Genomic DNA, 20,286 nt, shown 5'->3' with positions numbered 1-20,286 from the left:
TAGATGAACATAAATGACACCACCTGACTCTCTGCACATCCATGCGCTGCCTGGCATTCATCATCTTGCTGAAACATTTGCCCTGAGGGACTGAGTGCCTCACTTCTGGCCAAGCTGCAAAACTTCACCACCTGCCAGATTGCCTCACATAGCAAGTCAGTTCAAATTTCCATTTCTTTCTTTGCCACAAGACATGGTAAATGTAACATAAGCACCTTGTCTTGATCTTGGATGTGGGTAGGTCTTATATTCTGACATCCAGCTCAAATATAATGTAATTACAATAAACAACAAGTGAGGGAGCCCTAGATCCTTGGGGATATATCTTGTATGATCATAAGAATAATTTTGACATTTTCATTCTGACTGATGCTTAATCATGTATAATTTTCTTCTAAGAATGTATTTTTGAACAAGTTGTTTCTGTATGCACTTTTGGCCCTGAAATTCAGTATCCACAATGAGTAAAATCAGTATTTTTACTTGTGGTTCGGGGACACACTTCCATAGTAGCTGCAGTGTCAGGAAGATGTGGCGGGATTTGGAAACTGAAAGCAGGCTCAGTTCTTAGAGCTTGGTGTGGAAAATTTTGCTTTTCTAAGCAGTTCAGAGGTATCTCAGATTTCTCTGCTCTGCATAGAAGGCATAGCCTGGGAATGCAAAGAAATGCTGCTGCTAGAGAGATAAATCCACTATATAAATCTTTGTTTTCTTCCCACTTTAAGCTTCATGGCGTATCTGTTGCTCCCCGCCAGACGTCAGTTACGTCCTTATTCACAAGTGCCCTGGTTTTCACTGCCATTAAGTACCCATAAACGTCAGAGAAGCTCGTAGAGTCTTGGGGAGGGATTTCTGAAAAATTCAGAGCAAGCAGTGTAATGGAGAGGTTTTGCCAGCAGATGTCAGAAGGCAGAACGGAGACAACGCAATGCCTTACCAAACTCTGGAAAAGGACATTTCAGTCCTTTTATGCTTCCCCTTGCTTCTCCCCTCCTTCTCTCCTGGCATATGTATGCATAAGCACGCAGAAAGAAAATCACTAAGGGAATACTAGCTTGGGATTTTTGTTTTCATTATAGTCTAATACAGATAAAAAGCTGAAGATTCAATATGTTGTTAAGCATCAGGTGACTTATGCAAGAAAAAGAGTTGTCTAAAATTTGAAGTTGCTAAACAAGCTGAATAATAACAAGTTCTTTAAGCTCTGGAACTAATGCAGTCTCGATTTTTATGGATTTTAACTCATGGTTGATTGAAGCTTCTCCTATGGTGGGGAACTCCGAATCTTCGCTTTTTTTGTGTAATGGTGATCCCAAGGGACAGGTTTTCAGAGAGATGTTAAAAACATCTCTCTGTGGTTCTTCTCCTTTCTTCCCAGGCATCTTTTCTTATTGAAATAGAATAGATTTAAGACTACTACCTGTCTCTCAAATTTTGTTGAAATCAGATGAGGCTCCAAAATGCACAAGGCTTTCTTCTGTAGGAAATCTAGCAAAAGAAAATGCAAGGAGAGCTTAATCTAATACAGACTGAGATTAATGAGGCCATTTATTTCACAGTATAACTCTGCTAGAATTACTTAAACACCTGAAATTTCACTGGCAATTTAAACGTTCCCATAAGTATTCTGATGATTCCTCATTTTTCTACCAGATTATGAATTTATGAATATACAGAAATGTGTCTGATTGACCATCAATCTTTCCTGATGAAACCCTGTTCCTATGACTGCATGTTAGCAGATTACTTTTTCTCCCTTTTTTCTCCCTTCTTTCCAGAACAGAGAGTAGGTAGCACGAAACGCCATCTTTTACATCATTTCCACATCCCTCCAGCATAGCCAAATAAGTATCGATAACAGTGAGAAGAGCAGATTTGCCTTCTACCAGTGTCCTGTGACTTCCAGCTGAAGTCGCTCTGAATTTCTACAATGATCTCAGCAAGAATAATATTAAATGCTCAGTACTTTTCTCTTAATGTGCTTCTTCCAGCTCTTTTTGATTGTATGTATTTTTACAGTGCCAAACTAATGAGCTTTGCTGTATTATTCTATCACATTTTAAGCTTTGATTAGTCTAGCTTTTAAAATGTACATAAATTTAGTTTGATTTTATTAGCTTTATTTAAATTATCACCCCTAAATTAATCCCTTTGTATTGTGGAGCTGTTTTTATTGCATTACAATGGTTACTTATCCTTCCTGACCTGAGATTATACTGTATCATAAAAATATAGCAACAGATTTTAAAAATTAAATAGAATTTTTATGAAGCATGAATTATAGTCATACAGACTCATCTATGTTAATCTATAATAATGATCCCTTTTGAGCTATTTTTACAGAAGTGGTACAATTCTATGAAAACTTAGAATGTACCTAAACAGACTCTGAAATGGCTCTGAATCTATCTGTTGAGGACATTTAAAATGTGAAGGTGATAAAATTTAATATTTCAGTAAGGTCAGAGTCTGGTAACACAACTGTACAATTACTAATACAGTTCTGAGAATCACAGCCAGCAAAACTTCTAAATGATGCACCTAGAAATTGCACATATGGATAAGCATAAGCCAATTTACTCCATATGTAAACAAGTTTGAGAATGATGATGCAAATTGTTCAAAAACAAAGTCCATACACATTATTAATTTTCTGGAGTTCAATTTAGGTATGTTGCTGGTGGGTTTTGTTGTGAGGTTTTTTTAAATAATGTAATATAAATATAATACATCCCAAATACAAGCCTTCATGTCACCCCCCTCCACACTGGCACAGCATATGCTTACTCAGCTCACCCCCACTCTGACATCCCTGTTCCAGTGCAAGTTCTCTGTATAATGGTAAGCTTGTTCTTCATTTTTACTCTCCTCCTGTACTGCCAAAGGCAACCCAGACTTAACACTAACTGGCATTTTCCAAGAATATGAGCTAAGCTTAGGAAGCCGTTCTATTATGAAAGACACAGTTGTTTCATGCGAAGTACTGACAGTCCCAGAAAGTCTTGCTCTTGTCTCTCCCTAGCAATTCTTAAAGCTCTGCTTCAGATGGCACATTGTACGCTTTTCTGTCTCTGTAGCACCTAATATCACAAGGCACCACAAGGTGCCTCAAATAGACTGAACTCAGGAATAGGAGATTTTTGTAATAACTGCAGATACGCAACACAAAATACAACAGCATGGTTGACTCCAGATGAACCTTTTGGTAAAGTAAGCTGTTGATGGTCAGGCTACAGACTGATGAACAATGAAGCTGTTTTTCATCACAGTGGATACAGAAATATTGCCGCCCCAAATTTCCCTGAAAATGTGATTTTTATAAAAATTCAAGTTTGGCACAGCAATAACTTTCAGAGTGTAAAACACTGTCCTTATTTGTCAAGCCCTGGTGTGTGTGGGATGTGAACTTGTCACAGTTCTTCTTTCCAAACTCTGAAATTCTAATCCAGAAATCTGTTCGTCAAGTGGCTGGAAATCTTCTTGTTGTTGAGCTGTTTTCTCTCATTAAACGTAGCCATTACATTCACAGCTCCCCATAACATTTATCTTTAACTTGCTTGCCCCTCCTCCTGGAATTTCATATTCCAGCTCTTAGAGAAGCCCTGAGCCTTTGGGAGTTCTACTTACATATTCAGTATGATTTTCGTATTCCCTTTCCAGCCACAAACGATTTTGCCTTTATTTCAACATCATCATCTTTACTGATAATCCTGATAATTTTACTTAGCTTTGGCTACCATGGCTGCTTAACAACCTTACTTCCATTCTTTTTTGCTGTGTATGTATCCAAATAAAACTTCTTAGTGCTGTTCATACCAGATACGTTACTAGAGTCTATGTGCTGATTAGCTAATAATGCCTGATAGCTTATAAAACCTGACTGGCAGCCTAAGATACATTTCTAGTGTTAGTCACACTTGGGTGGAAGAAGGGGGCAAGGTATACAATTGCAGGCATACACATACACCAGCAAGATCTACAAGAATAAACTCTCTTTTCAGATAGTGGTAACCAGCACCCCAGCCCACAATTTCTACACCATTCTGGTTTTTTGAAATATATATACAAATAGAAAGACAGAGAGAACCCTGTTATGCAATGTAGCAAATGGTCTTGTTTTAAATTTTTGTTTTTGTGAAATGCCAAACAACAGGTTGCACTGTCGGTACACGGTAAGAGCAGCTGAAACAAACACAACAAATTATCCGCCGGTTTCTGCGAAGGTCTGGAAAAGCTAATGTGAGCCGCTCAGTGTACTTGAACGCCCAACAATCATTATTATTTGCACAACAGCAGAGACTGAACCCCTGTGTAGGAACCCCAGACGCTGATTTGCGGTACCTCACTGCGCACGCGCTGCAATTGGAACAGGGCGGGCAATTTGGCGCGCGCGTCCCTTCCGGCGGCGGGCATGGGGGAGGCGGGGGTCATGCGAAAGACCTCCCGGCCGCCAGGGGGCGCTGCCGCTCCCTGGGCGCAGCCGGGCCCCGCCCCGCGGGCTGTGGGCAGGGCGGGGCCGAGGGCGCCTCCCGGCGGCGTCACTCCCAGCATGCAGCGCGGCGCGCTTCTGCCCCTGCCGCCGCCGCTGCCGTTGCCCGGGGGAGAAGATGGCGGAGGGAGGCGCGGCGGATCTGGAGACACAGCGCACGGACGTCGCGGCGCTGCTCAAAACCGCCCTCCGCAAGGGCGACACCTGGTGAGGGAGGGGCGGGGGGGCTCTGACTGACCGGCACGGGCGGTGCCCCCCACCCCCGGGGCGCTTGGCTGGCGGAGGGACCGACCTCCTTCCCCTCGGCCCTCCCTCCTCCCGGGGGCGGCTCTGCCGCTGTCGCGAGAGGGGAGGCAGAAGGCAGGGGGGCAGTGCTGTCCTCCCGCTTCCCGCCGCTCGGCCCCTGCAGCCCCTGTCGGGCGGGGAGCGGCCGCCTGGGCGCGGCGGGGCCTCGGCCCGGGCCGGGCTGCGGCGGCCGCGGGGAAGGCATCGAGGTCAGCGCCCGGTGGGGGAGGGGAGGCAGCGGGGCCGGAGCCCGCGGGGGCTTGTTTGGGTTGTGCGGAGAGGAGCTCCGCTGGCAGGCGTCTCTTCCCTTATCCATGCTGAAATGGCCCCGGCGTCACCTTCAAGTTGTCAGAAATCGTATTTGTACTCTGTCTGGGGTGCCCTGATGCTTGTCCATGGCTGTGACAAGCCTTAAGTTTAAATTTTATTTTGACTGTGAACGTGTTAGCTACCTAAGAAAGAGCCCCCGAAGGTGCAAACGGACCTTTCTGATATCTTTTCTACAATAAATGTTTTAAAAATATGATTTCCTGGTTAGTCATAAAATATTTCTTAGTATGCCATTTAAATTGTCACGATTGAGAAGAATTAGGTTAAATAAACATCTCTTTCTAGCAGGTATTTGGTAATTGAGCTCCTGTAGTTGTAGTTCTCTGAGGCTAGGAAACGGGACTTGTTTTTAGGAGGGGAAAAAAAAAGGAACTGATACTTTTTCCACCACTCAGCCTCTTCATCTCTTCCTGTGTGAAACTGTCACTCAAAGACAAAGGCTGAAGCATTAACTTACTGAAAATTAACTGTGAATACACAGAAGTAGAACTTGCCCACCTCATTTCAGCTGTCATCACTCACTGTTCCAGTTCTATAAAAGACTATATTTAACAGTGTTGATACTGCAGCATGTGTCAGAAGCATATATTCTGATGCATTATTCAAATACTGCTGAGTATATGTTCAGTTTTGGCATTCAAACAGACTGCTCTTTAAACTGGAAAAGTATAAGCAACTAGAAAAAGGAAATCAATTCACATGATAGTGTTGAAAATGACCAGTGGTAGTAAAAGTGTGCTTAGGCTTGTAATCTTTCAAGGATATTTTTTGTTATGGTTCTGTTGCATGTTTTGTTGTGGTTCTGTTATATGTTCTGTTCTATGGTTCCCACTACTAGAAAAATGTCTCAAGCAGTTAATATTATTCAAAGTGATAGTACCTGTATGACAAGTTTACAGCATGACCGAAACAGTAAGTTTACTGTGCTGTTACTTTTTTTAGTACATTAGATATTTTAACACGAAAGGAACAGTTACAGGGAAAAAGCTTCGAAATGTTCTGTGAAAATATATCCAGCTGTGACTGACAGTGGTAGTAATCAAATGTTTTAAAAATGAATAAGCTACGGCAAAGTCCTGTGAAGTTTGATTCAAAAATTGTTAAATCTCACTACATAAATGTGTATACCTGTGCATTTGTAGGATTTATACTTAGACCTACATATCTACACAAAGTAAAGGGTATGTTTAGTCCAAATGCTTTTTTTCAGACGTATTTTGTCAATAGCTTTTTGATCTTTTGGCATATCAGTAAGGAAAGAAACAGTTAAAGTGCTGTAAGCCATGATTCAGAATTCCGTTCATTCAGTAGTAAATATTGCTTAAAAAAAAATCAGCAGTGCCATATCAGCTTGTTCTGTTTGAGCTTTAAAGCACTAAAATGCAGTCCTTTTAAAATTACCGGCTTATACTGAATGTCTTGTCCATGCTTTTCAGAATTCAGAGTGTAGAGAACAATAAGCTATATATGGAAAGTATAAAGCTTTGGGGGTTTCCTGTAAGAAAAAAGGAACTAAAGAACAGGGTGAAGAGAGGCAAGTCTTACAGTATCTATGAAGAGGCCATTGAATTTCTTTGTTAGTTCTTCATGTGCAGTGCAGAGAGAAAGAAATAAAAATGACTTGAAATGCAAGGGGTTTACAGTTAGATATTGGAAAAAGAATTGCTAGAATGTGGAAAGATTTGAACAGGCAGTTTAGTAAGCTGTAGAGTTTGTTCCATTAGATGTTTTCAAGGGTAGCTTGGGAATAGTATGGGTTAAACTGTATTGCTCCAGTGGACAGAGAAGGTCAGTATCTTTTGACTGTTCTGTCTGCAGCCACAACATTTTGGGCTAGTTTGTCCCAGTGGTCTTCTTTGCATTCTTTTATGGGCAGTTAATAAATTATTGAACTCTGAGAGATTGAGGATTCTTCTTTCTCTCTATTTATCTTGGTTTTTTAAACATACATTAAATAAACATCAAATGTAAGCTTTTCCAAGCAAGAACTTCCTTTGTTTATCAGTTCTTTTAAATAATGTTGACTCCTTTTAGTAAATTCAGTATAAAACGCAAACTTGTATTCCACGGAACTTGAATTAATGTAAGTTATTCTTCTTGCATTATTGTCCAAAGAATCTTCAGGTTCTGTGGTTGAAAGACCTCGATTTCTGTGTAAGAAGAGAATAAATGCTGTATCTCATTGTATATATCCCAATTTTAGCATCTGATATGATTATTTCTCAGTGTTTTGAAATTCTACTGATGCTTGACAAGTAAGGAGAATTTATTGTTTGAGGTTTTAACCTCTCATTTAGAATGACAAAAAAATATTGGTTGTTAGAGCCGCAGGCAAATTTGAACTCAATCAGTGTCTTTCACTCTCAGAAATTGAAGAGCTGTTGATGTTCATCAATTTTTTAGCCACAGTATAATTTGCATGACTAACTGGTCTTGATGATGTCATTTAATGCCTTTGTAGCTACAGTGATATTCTTGAGAGCCTTGCCAAGTTTTTCTGGTTTTACAGTGTCACAGAAGTAAAGTTTTCAGTATTGAAAGTTATTGATCTTGGCACAGTTTTCTTATAGAGGTGAAGACTCTGTCAGTTCGTATGTGTCGCTTCTTGTGTGAATTTCTCAGTCATTTCTTTCCCTTATTGAGGTGTTTTCTTGATTTTACCTTTAAGACCACCTTCTGTTCTGATTTCCCTGTAGTTCCTGTTCTTCTGTGACTCTCTTAGTCAGAGATGTTGTCTCAGTTACTTAAATGTGACATTACAAATGCTTTCATACTCTTGGCTACCTCTTATGCACTTTGTCCCTCAGTGGTCTAGGGTATGAAACCACATTTCTCACCTTTAAGTATCCCTGCCAACAAATGGTTTACTTTGAGCGGGTGACAATGACTTAAAAATGGCAAACAGCTGGCAGGCAATTTCACCACCTTCTCCCTCTCTTTCTCCCAAAGTTTCCCCACCGTGCTTCTTTGAGCAGATGAGAATATAGAAGCTATTTGTATTTTTAAAAGCAGTAAAGTGGATAAGAATTAGCGTGTTACAGTGAACAAAAAGTATCACAAGGAGTTTATTTAGTGGCTAAGGGAACAAATGCAGTCCTTAGGTGTTTGAATAGACAATACAGAGTAGCAATACAAATATGTACTGTATTCAGCAATATATTAATGAAACCATACTGTCCAGTTCTAGTGCCCACATGTCATGGAAGGTGTTTATTTGGAAGGAGTTCATAATTCTCAAAATGTACTAGGGAAAGTGGAAGACTTGTCTTTCAGAGACGAGCTTTGAGAGCCCTTATGTTTGTATAGAATTCCGAGTCCTGCGCTGAAATACTCAGTGCTGAAATACTCTTTTAGGATAAGGAATTTTAGGCAAGCAGATAAAGATTTAAGACAGTATCTGTAAACTGAACTAGTCAGGTTTAGACCAGAAGGAAGATGTTGATTTTTAGCCCTATTAGCCACTGAATTTTGGTGCCAGTCATCACTTCAAAGAGTGATAAGATAGATTCTTAATGTGTTCTTGGTTTTTAAGACTTGCAAATTAGTAAAACTATGGAAGTATAGTATTTCAAGTTTTCAGATGTTTCTCTGATATACATCACTTACAAAGTTCTGCTGAGTCCAGGGTGAGTACTTTTGTTATCCATAGAGTGTTTCTTGGACAGTGAAGATAATATTTTTATTTTTTTAACTTGTGGGAATTTCATTGGCTTTTCAAGTATTATACTTGGTCACTGAAGAGAATAAGTAAAAATGAAGTGGGGTAAAAATACTTCCCAGTGAATGATCAGTAGATATGACAAGTTCAACTTTAAAGGATTTTCCCTCCAGAAGTGCATTTCCCCACCAAAAATATATAAGCATTTTAATTCTACCTGCAATGAAAACATGCATCTTGATGAACAGACATCTGTAGCCTCACTTGAAAACCCTGCAGTGCCCGTAATTGATAACAACCTTGATGCTGAAGTGCTTAGCTTGAATAGCATTTTACACTGTGGTCTTCTCAGTGTTTTCCACATTTGATCATCCGCCACTGTGCTTGTACATGAACGGAATCTAGATTGAATGTTAATGGAAGATTTTACTTGATTTCACTGAGGACATGATGAGATGTTACGGACCTGCACCTCAATAATACTTGGAATGATATCCTAAATTGTTTTGATAGCTTCATAAAATGAGAGACAAGGAACACTATGTCAGTGTTCCAAGGATAGAATTAAGAATTGGATGATTTTTTCTTTCAAATGAGGTTTAAGTTGCTGATTTTTTACTTTAAGACCTTGTGGTTAAAGTTTTGTGTTAAATTTCTCTCACTGCATAAGAAATGGTATTGGATTTCACCAACAGTTTGTGAAGATTTAAATTCTTCTGGCACAGTACTTAAATGGAAATGAATAGATGTCATTTGCCTGTGTTAATAGATTAGGTGGGGTGAGAGCATGTTAAAATCGTGTTTGTGTCAGGCTTTTGCCTGAAAATTGGAAGTCAAGCATTGATTCAGGAGTTAGATTATTTTTTAATAAAAAGTCTTTACTTAAATGGAAAATTTCTAAGGGTATACAAAATACTTAAATGTTGTTAATATAATGTTCACACTGAAATTTTAGCATGAAATTGCAGTCCACTAATTTTGGCTGAATCATACTTTTTGGTTAGCCTCTCGGTAATATGGGTGAAGAATGTGCTGCTTGGGCTACTGCAGCACGTTATGGAAGCGGAGCATGGGGAGATGTAGTGAGAATTTGATTAGTTGATTTGAAATCTTAGTGCATTTAGTTGAACTAAACTTATTTCTGGAAAGGAATGTGAAATATTTAGAATAAGATTTCTTAAAAATGCAAGGTAAGCTATATTTATTTTTCTCTTTGACCCCTGAATTTTTTTTTCTTGTGGATTTACCTACATTTTGAACAAAATGATGGTATGGTTTGTGTGTAGAATAATTGTCACCATTTTGAACTTCAAGAGCTTGTTAATTTTGAAAGAAAATTTCAAGGCATCTATTACTCATGAGTGCATTTAGTCAAGCAATTTCGGTCAGCTTGATCAAAGTAGAAATACAGGTACAAGCCCATTTTTATCTTCTTATTTTTATAGTTGCAGTTGCACAAGAACAAAAATTGGATGCTGTGCCTTTAAACAGGAGTCCTGATTTGCTTTCAGCAACACAGTTGTTCCACTTTGTCCTCTGTATTGCTTAATCTGTGTTCATGCACAGTGAGGAGGGTAAAAAAAAATCCCTCATCTGTCTCTCTGGACAATTTGCACAGTTTTACTATTAAAAGTGAAATATCTGGTGTTCAGAAGATAGGATGTCCCAGCAGTACACAGTGCAGGAATGAGTGTCTCTCAGTGAAGTGTCTTCATTGCATATTACAGTTAACTGGTTTGATTTGGAATTCACAGAGCTGATGTATCAGTCAATATAAATAAATCTAGGTTACATGTTGTTTAATTCTATATATGGTGGCAATGGGAAATACTAAGATCGTAGTCATACTGTTCAGATTTTTTTCTATCAGCCTGGATGTTGAGGTAAAGAATGAATGCCATTATAACGCCTGTGATGTTGATACTATGTTAATTAGGTTTATTAAGTCAAAATGTGCAGTAAACCACAGGTGAACTTGAATTACACAAAAAAGTTACAAACCATGGGAGAATTTTAGAAATCAGTTAGCAAGTTTCCTTCTAGCACTTTCTTTTGTTAAGTGAACAGTGTCCATAAACTTATTGCTGATTTTTATAATTCGTTGAATTTTTAAGAAACGAAGGTGTATTTACAAGTGTTGTAATAGCTTTGGGTTTTTTTACCTGTAAGTTAATGTACAAAGGCTATAAGTAATCCCATTCTGAGCTGCCTTGAGCCTCTGCGCTTGATCACTTGATCGTACATAAGGACAGTCTTATACTGGTAAATTTATTTGAGTGACCCTGTTTTACTGGGCTTGCCTGGCAGTGTTTTGGTAGTGGGGGTGCTATAGACGTGGCTTTGGTGAGAAGCTGCCAAAAGCTTTCCCTCTGTCTGATAGAGCCAGTGCCAGCCAGCTCCAGATGGACTGACCACTGGCCAAGGCCAAATAATGAAAGGGACCCATAAGAATCATTGAGTCCAACTTCCTGCTCCTTGCAGGACTACCTAAAGCTAAACCATATGGCTAAGAGTGTCGTCCAGATGCTCCTTGAACTGACAGGCTTGGTTTTGTGGCCACTTCCCTGGGAGCCTGTTGCAGTGACCAAGCACCCTCTCAGCCAAGAGTCTTCTCCTGATGTCCAGTCTGAACTTTCCCTGTTGCAACTTTATTCCACTTCCTCATGTTTTATTCCATTATCTGGCATTTCAGGGGACTCGAGAGTATAAATTGTTCCTTTTATATGATAATCTACTTCAGACAGGCAAGAAACATTTTACAAATGAGAGCAGATATATCTTATGAAACAATCTGAAGCTCCACTCAGAAGTAAACCCTGAGTACTGAAGTAGGCCAAACTTGAACTGAGAACATGTTCACAAACATGCTCAAAGAAAATTTAGATTGGTTTAAGGATACATAGTACAACTAAAAGAAAACACCCAAAGCTAATTAAACTCGAAAATTCCATACTCAAGTGTATGGGTTTGGGACTACATCTGTATTTTATATTATCAACTTGTTGGCTCTAAGTGACTTGTTTGTACTATTTTCATCAAGCCAGTTGAGGTTACTGGTTTATTTAAAATGTTTATAAATGTCAAGCATCTGCTGTTTTAGAATTGATCAGTTCACCTTGCTATGAAGTTGTCTTAGTTTTTAGGGTTTGCCTCTCAAAACAGAATATCTAGACATTCAAGACTGTTCTTGTCTTCAATCTTTATTACAAATCCTCCTGGTGTGTTTTTCCCTTGAAGGTGATTTGGTTATGCTGCTCACTAGCTTGACTCATGACATCTGAGAGAGCAAAATTTGTGTTTCCTGGTTAAGTGAAATTTTGATTCCATCAGAGCTAAGTAACAAACATTTCTTAATCATAGTTTTAAAAATTGGATAGGCCGTATTTTTTAACTTCGCTAATGTGTCCTGGGGTACACCTTCTGAGTCGGGTTCACAGTTCAAAAATCTGCTGTAGCATTGGACTTGTTTGGAACTCTTTCCTGCATTAAGTAATAGTAACAAAAATAAAACCAAACACTGTACCAAGTTTAATGTACATATTTTATATTTTTGTTTTACTAATGCATGGTATGCTATTTTTGTATCTGGGACAACATATATTCAGTGCAGCGTATCTGGTCTCAAGTGCATGCCCCAAGTATTTAATAATTTTCCCTTAAAAAGTAATCAAATATTATTTAAGAAATGAAGGTTTAGCAAATGTAGCTCTGTTTACTTGAGCTGTGTATTTTCGTCTGAAATTACTGAATGTCCTTCATAGGTAATGTTTAGTTTTCAGGTGGTTGATTGTATCATGGATATTATGACATTGATGAAAAGATAAATTAAGACCTTCCTATGGTTTTCCTTCTTTAGTGCAGATGAGGAGTCTTGTTGATCTCATTGAGAAAGCTATATTGAATGTGTTTGTAGAATCAAAAACTATAGTCTGTGAATTTCTGATTATTACTTTTTCCATTAACACTAAGAAGTCTGAAATTTAGCTACATAGGTGCTCTAGTAGATTGATCCCCCTAAACTGAGCATGGTGTAATTTGCTTCCTTGCACTGCTAAATCCAATTATCAAAAATCTGTATTGATCACTATATTACTGGTGTGTGATAAGACGTGTAACACAAAGCATTTGAAAAGTAAAATAATTCTACAAGAGCGGTAATTTCTTAAGCATTAATTAACAGGATAGGCAGTTTCCCTGTATGATAATTTCTCTTCTATGTAAAATTACACCTTACCTTCTTTAAGATTCATAGTTCATTCAAATTTAGATCGAGGAAACACAGGCCATGGGACAGAACAGGGGACGAGGCTGACAGGTTTGATGGTCAAATGGGTGCCTGAGAGTGACACACACACAGTTACGGCTCTTATGGAACAGAACTGGATGGCCACAGCAGATGGGGCTGTTTTTCTTCTGATTTTTTCCATGGTGTTCATCAGTAAAACCTACAGAATGATTGCCTAATAAAGCTGTATGTATTAGGAGACTAGTATTTGAATCATCAGGAAGTTTTGCAATCTCTTAGAAGTTCAGTAGCATATTATTGGTGGGCTACAAATACAAGTTCAGTAGTGAAATAATGAAGAAAATAGCAAAGATTGCCTATGATCTTCAGTTTGACCTAGCATTTCATCCTAAGGTAGTAGCAAAAGGTTTGGGACAGACCAAGCAGAAGGAGATTAATACTTTTAGGAATGAGAAATAATGAAGATGATATCTTAAAAAAAAAAAATCTGAGCATCACTGAACAAATTTGATATCTTGATATTAAAGAAATTCTGGACAAAAAGATATAAAATGTAGGCATCGCTGGGCTTTGCAAAAGCCAGACTGGCAACAGTTTAATCTATTTAGCAATACTGTGGAGCTGAGTTTAGAGATAAAATCTCTTTATATGGAAGTGTGATGTTGATAATTATTTGTAGGAGGAATATCTAGTCCTGACTCAAAAGCAGGATTTGTTGATGTTGACTCAAAGGAAGAAGACACACTCTCTGGTCCTGGATAGGACATCAAGTTCCAAAGTTTTTAACTTGCATATGAATGTTATAAATAAAACTCCAGCAGGAAGCAGTATTTTACTAAAAGTTATCTTGCACTTTTTTAAAGAACAGTCTAATTACCTTGTGTCTCCTGAATTTGCAAATCGAGAAGAGAAAATAAAGGTGATAATTGTTCATACTAAAAAAAGGAAATGTTTGTTCAACTTGCCATTTTTCACCATCTGATATGTTGTATTGGCAGTCTTGCAAAATGTACTTATGCACTGTGATTAATGGAATCTTTACTTGCCCGCAGTTAAAGTCCACGTTGGTGGGAGGTGCTAATAATGGTTAGCAGAACAGAGAGAAAAACATTTGCTGTTTTGAAGGCTGATGAATACCAGTGCATATCATTAATTAATCAGTGATCTAGGAAGTACTAGCATACCAATAATTAACATGTATGTCTTCTTCTATTTAAGGTATCTAGTGGATAGTCGCTGGTTCAAACAGTGGAAAAAATATGTTGGTTTTGACAGCTGGGACAAATACCAGATGGGAGATCAGAATGTGTACCCTGGTCCTATTGATAATTCTGGACTTCTCAAAGGTAATGGCTTCTGATTCTGTATTAAGCCCCTACTAACATAAAGTGCAAATTTTTCACCAGTTGTTCATCTTCTGAAGTCAATAGTGTAAATGAATCTTAGCAAATATGAAGGTAAAAATTTTTGTTTCTTTGTCTTCAGACTATGACATGGGAACTGGAATAGATTTTCCCAATAAATCACAATTTTATAGATAAAATTATTGGAACTTCTTTGCAATGGTAACAGAATATTTAATAATGTACAAATTCCTGGTTTATAATGAGATTTCGGGTTATCTTGGGAGCTGAAATTTAGTCAAGTTGACAAATAGTTAGCTTGGTTTCACTAAGATTTCTTTTTTTTTTTTTTTTTTTGGTAGCTTAGCCAATTTGGTTGATTTAAAATAAGATTTGTAAGTTGAACTCTAAAATTTCTTTTTGTAAATGAGCCCCAAACCCTTACTTTGATTCTGGAACAATTGAAGAAGTGGTATTATACACTTCAGTGACTAAGTGGTGTGAAATGATAGACAGTAATTCCTAATTTTTTATGGTCTTCTAAGTATGGTTAAACAGTGTCACTACTATAATTCTTAGGTCTGACTGACTTTTGCTGAACTGTAGCCAGATTTGTAGACACAGGTCTCAGAATACTTTCCCACATATTTTAATCTTCATGTCAAATTTTGTATTTAATGTCCAGTATGGAAATACCATTAGAGCTGTTAATATTTAATCTGCAAAATCTAGTGGATACAAAATCTAGCAGATAATTGGTTTTCTTCTTTGCAGTTACAAATAATGTAAATAGTACTGCATATTTTGTTGGCAATAGTAATATAAATTTATGCAGCTTCATGGGATTTGTGATGAACCCTTGACTTTCTTAATTCAAAACTTCTATAATTAATATCTCATTATTTTACAAGTTAAATGTTAAAGCTGATTGCCTCTTTCATAGAACTTATCATACCATGTTGTACTAGTTGTCAGTGTGAGTGAGCGTGCGTGTCTGACAGTGACTAGTATCAGTGCCTTTGTAGAAGGTGCTGTATTGTCATAGGCATCTATATGTTTTCTTCCATCCACAGACTTTAAGGTCTTTTTGCTCCAGGTGAGTGATGTGTTTTGTTTTTTGAAATGTGAGGATATAGATCTTGTATGTTCTTGTATGTTCTTGTAGTAAATCTTGCAGCGAGACTGAGAAGTTCAGGTGATACTTCTCATTTGAAATCAGATGTAGTAACATCTTTTTATCCTCAGTGAGGCAGGATCAGTTTGTTCTCTCTTCTGTGTCTCCCCTTTAAAAAAAAGGTGATTTCTAGTTGTGTCAAGCATTGTGTGTTAGTTGATCTGTATTATTTATAACTTAATCTTAATTCAGATTATATTTAAAGTTACTGTGGTTATGAAGCCTACTTTAGGATTAGCTGTCCAAATCTGAAGTCATGCTAGCCATTTTCCTCAGAGTTCCTGAAAACCTATATTCTATTGTTTTGACACTGCCAATGCCCCTTTTAAAATAAAGAGCATTGGGGTTTATGAACTTCACTTTTTGCTCATTCATGGTTCTAAACTATTGCTCTGCATTGGCAGTGATGCCATACATCCAGTTACTGTCTGACATCTACTGTTCTTGTGTGAAGGTAGTTTTAAAATTAGGGGCATTAATGCTGAGCAAATACTAGCTATCTCCTTCACCCACCGCAAAGCAGCAATCCTCTCTACTAGGTTTTCTATGTAGCATAAATTGAACCTGAAAACGCTTGCGTTTAATCTTGTCTTAAGCACTAGTTGCTCTCACACCACTCTCTTTAAGTGTTAAATCTGAAAATGTGCATCTGATATAAAGAATAAAATAATCTAAATTGGGCATGCTTTTTCATATATTCTACCATGTAATGCAGAGATAAGGAAAACAATAATTAAATACAAGAAAGACTGATTCCAGGGAAGTGAAGCAGTGTGTTGTGCTTATATTACTTATATTACTCCCTTGTTTCCAGAACATTTGGGTGAAGTGAGAGCCATGAATAGTAACAGACAGAGATTTCAGTTAATCTCAATATGTGCAAAAAATGTTGAATGTAATGGAATGCACATGTGCCATCTTCAAAAGAAGAGAGTTTTAATCAAAGCAGGCACAAGGAAGTACTCATTTAGAGTAGCTGATTTTTCATCATAGAAAACGTTGTATATGAGGGACTGAATTGTCAGAATCAGGGTACCTGTTTGATGGTTCTGAATAACATTATACTAGAATAAATGCTGATGTTTCTAGAAGGACAGAAGAGAATCCAAATTAACCTTCTCACTGTATCAGATCAGTGCAGAAATACGGTCTGAATCTTGAGAAGAGATATCACAGAACATGCCGAGCTGGAAGGGACATTGAGTCCCCCTTCTGGCCCTGCACAGGACCATCCCCGAGAGTCGCACAATGTGCCCAAGTGTATGGTCCAAACACTTCCTGAACTCTTTCAGGCTTGGTGTTGTGACCATTTACCCGAGGAGCCTGTTCCAGTGCCCAGCAACCCACTGGGTGAAGGACCTCTTTCTGATATCCAACCTAAACCTCCCCTGATGCAACTTCAGGCCATTCCCTCAGGTCCTGTCACTGGTCACCACAGAGAAGAGATCAGTGCCTGCCCCTCCTCTTCCCCTCACGAGGAAGTTGTAAACTGCAGTGACATCTCCCTTCAGTCTCCTCTAGGCTGAACAGACCAAGTGACCTCAGCCTCTCCTCATCAGGCTTCCCCATCTTCATTGCCCTACTTTGGAGGCTCTCTAACAGCTTAAAGTCTTTCTTATATTGTGGTGCCCAAAACTGCACACAATATTCAAGGTGAGGCCGCACCAGTGCAGAGCAGAGTGGGACAATCATGCCCTTCAACCGGCTGGAGATGCTTTGCCTGATGCCCCCCAGCACACTGTTGGCCCTCCTGGCTGCCAGGGTACTGCTGACTCATATTCAACTTGCCATTGACCAGGATTCACAGGTCCCTTTCCATGACACTTCTTTCCAGCATCTCATTCCCCAACCTGTACAAACATCCAGGGTTGCCCCATCCCAAGTGCAGAATCCGGCACTTCCCCTTGTTGAATTTCATATGGTTGGTGATTGCCCAGTCCTCTAATTTGTCGCAGTCTTTCTGCAGGGCCTCCCTGCCCTCGAGGGAGTCAACAGCTCCTCCCAGTTTTATGTCATCTGCAAACTTGCTTAGTATCCCTTCCAATCCTTTGTCCAAGTCATTTATGAAGATGTTGAAGAGCACAGAGCTGAAGATAGAGTCCTGTGGAACCCCACAGGTCACCAGTCTGATGTTACACCATTCACCATTGCCGTCTGTGCCCAAACCGTGAGCCAATTGCTCACCCACCACATGTGTTTATCCAGCTCTGTGCTGGACATTTTGTCTAGAAGGATCTTGTGAGAGACAGTATTGAAAGCTTTACTTAAGTCCAAAAAGACCACATCAACTGGCTTTCCTTGATCAACAAGGTAGGTTACTGTGTCATAGAAGGAAATCAGGCTGGATAAGCAGGATTTTCCTCTCATGAAGCTGTGCTGGCTGTGACCAGTGACAGCATTGTCTCTCAGGTGTTTTTCAACACACCTCCCAGAATAATCTCCACCAGGCACTGAAGTAGACTGACTGTAGTTTCTGGGGTACTCCGTGCCCTTCTTGAAAATCAGGACAAGTTTTGCAAGCTTCCAGTCAGCTGGGACCTCTCTGGATTCCCAAGACGGCTCAGAAATCATTAGATTTTGCGATGGCATCAGCCAGCTCTTTTACGATTATTGGATGAATCCCATCAGGCCCCATAGATTTGTAGGGATCCAGCTGGAGCAGCAGATCCCACACCATTTCAGGGTTGACTGGGAGTTGATCATTCTCACAGTCATGGTCCTCCAGCTCAGGGCACTGAGACCTCCTTGGTCCATTATCTGCGTTGAAGACAGAGGCAAAGAAAGCGTTAACACCTCTGCCTTGTCTCTGTCCCTGTTTGTGAGGTGACCATCCTCATCCTGTGACGGGACAATGATATTTCTATACTGCCTATTGGCATTAATGTATTTGAAAAAACTCTTTTTCCCCCACATTTGTGGCCAGCTTTAATTCCAGTTGAACTTTGGCCACACAAATATTCTCCCTGCAGTGGCAAACAGCATCTCTGAGTTATTCCCATGTCATGACCTTACTTCCACTGGGCATACACCTTCCTTTTTTGCCTTATCTCCAAGAGAAGATTCCTGTTCAGCCAAGCTGGCCTTCTGCCTCACCTGCTTCACTTCCAACATTTGGGAATTGCCTGCTCCTGTGCCCTTAGGAGGTGATGTTGAAAAAGTGACCAGCATTGATGGACCCCAGCACCCTGCAGAAACATTTTCCCAGGGGACCTTACTCACTAATTCCCTGAGCAGCCTGAAGCCTGCTCTCCTCATGTCCAGCATTGAGGTTTTGCTGGTACTTTTCCTCCTGCCAACAGAGATTTCAAACTTGATCCCTTTGTGGTCGCTGTGGCCAAGAGGGCCACCAGTCTCCAATTCCCTCATGAGATCCCCTCTGTTGACAAGCAGCTGATCAAGGAGGACATCCTTCCAAGTTGACTCCCTTAGGACCTGTTCCATAAAGTTGTCATACAGATTTTTTAGGAATCTTCTTGCTGGGTTGTACCAGCTGTGTGATGCTGCCAGTAAATTTCTATCAAGTTGAAGTCCTCCATAAGGACAAGGGCAGTTGACTTGGAAGTGTCCCTTAGTTCCTCAAAGAATAATTTGTCAGCGTCAGCATCCTGGCTAGACGGTCTATAGCAGACTCCCACAATGACATTTACATTATTTGTTTGCCCCTTGATTCTTACGCAGAGGCTCTCAACTGTGTCAGTGCCAACTGTGAGCTCCATACATTCTAACCCTTCTATTACATACAGTGCCACCCCCTGCTTCTTCTGCCCTGCCTTATCCCTCCTGAAAAGCCTGTAACCAATATGTGGGCCTGAAGATGTGCTTGTGGATTTTTCCTCACATTGTGGTCCCAGTCACAATGGGATGTTTGCTGTACCTGTAGTTGGGACTTCCAGATGGAAAGACAGCTGCCCCTAATTGTCTGAGGCTCACAGTGGTTCACATCTGGAATCACCTCTTATACCTAAAAAGTAACTTATTACTGTAATAAGGATTGAACTAAAGCTGAAAGCATGCTGCTTATCTAAAGAGATTCCCCAGTTGTGCTTCTTTCAAGTGCTGCATGTTGCTGTCACTGTGAAGAATTTTGTAGTGACTGTTTCCAGAGCACGTAGAATCCTTTAAGTAGGAGGGTTGTACCATGCTACTTTCCTAGTCTGACATGGAGTAAATGACTTCAAACTTTGTCTTTGCTCCACAGTTACTACTCATTGTAGCATTTTTAGTTTTGGAAGTATCTGTGACGATGTGTGAACATGTGAAGTGGGTGGGAGAAATTAATTGGTTTCTCTGAAAGCTAGAATGGTGTGTGATAACAAATTGAGTGCTTATAATTGCATGAGGATATAAGGTTGCCACTTGGGTTCCTGGGTGTAGGAATACTACCTTTATTAGGTGTGCTAGCATGAACTGGATAGCTCTGAATCATTTCAGAAGACTTGCTTTGAACACCATAATACTGGTAACATGACTGTGACTCAGAAAATAACATATTTGCTGTTTGTATGAAAAATGTTATATTAAAAACTCCAGTACGGATTTGCAGTATTCAGGTAGAAATATCTTCCTCTTATAGATGGTGATTCTCAGTCTCTCAAGGAACATCTTATTGATGAGCTGGACTACATCCTTTTGCCAACTGAAGGCTGGAATCGGCTAGTTAGCTGGTACACACTGATGGAAGGTCAAGAGCCAATAGCACGCAAGGTACTTTCTAATTACCTGCTGGGATGAACATGATTCAGATATAGTCCTGCAAATACG

At 39.5% G+C, this 20,286-nt stretch overlaps 1 protein-coding gene across 6 annotated transcripts in view; it reads left to right on the top strand.

The window, feature by feature from the left end:
* The first annotated feature begins 4,538 nt into the window (after positions 1–4,538).
* Positions 4,539–20,286, top strand: part of USP15 (ubiquitin specific peptidase 15) — a 61,551-nt gene continuing 45,803 nt past the window's right edge. For all 6 annotated transcript variants that reach the window (XR_010430795.1, XM_064655805.1, XM_064655804.1 and 3 more), the window contains exons 1-3: positions 4,539–4,696; positions 14,227–14,354; positions 20,099–20,229. Coding sequence is in view for 5 of the 6 variants with exons in the window: in XM_064655805.1 (XP_064511875.1) it covers positions 4,608–4,696; positions 14,227–14,354; positions 20,099–20,229 (348 nt within the window). In the remaining variant the exon portion in view is untranslated. The remainder of the gene's footprint in view (positions 4,697–14,226; positions 14,355–20,098; positions 20,230–20,286) is intronic.

Source organism: Pseudopipra pipra, chromosome 5 (assembly GCF_036250125.1).
Source record: "Pseudopipra pipra isolate bDixPip1 chromosome 5, bDixPip1.hap1, whole genome shotgun sequence".
NCBI lineage: Eukaryota > Metazoa > Chordata > Aves > Passeriformes > Pipridae > Pseudopipra > Pseudopipra pipra.
This window is presented reverse-complemented; position numbering and strand designations above follow the sequence as displayed.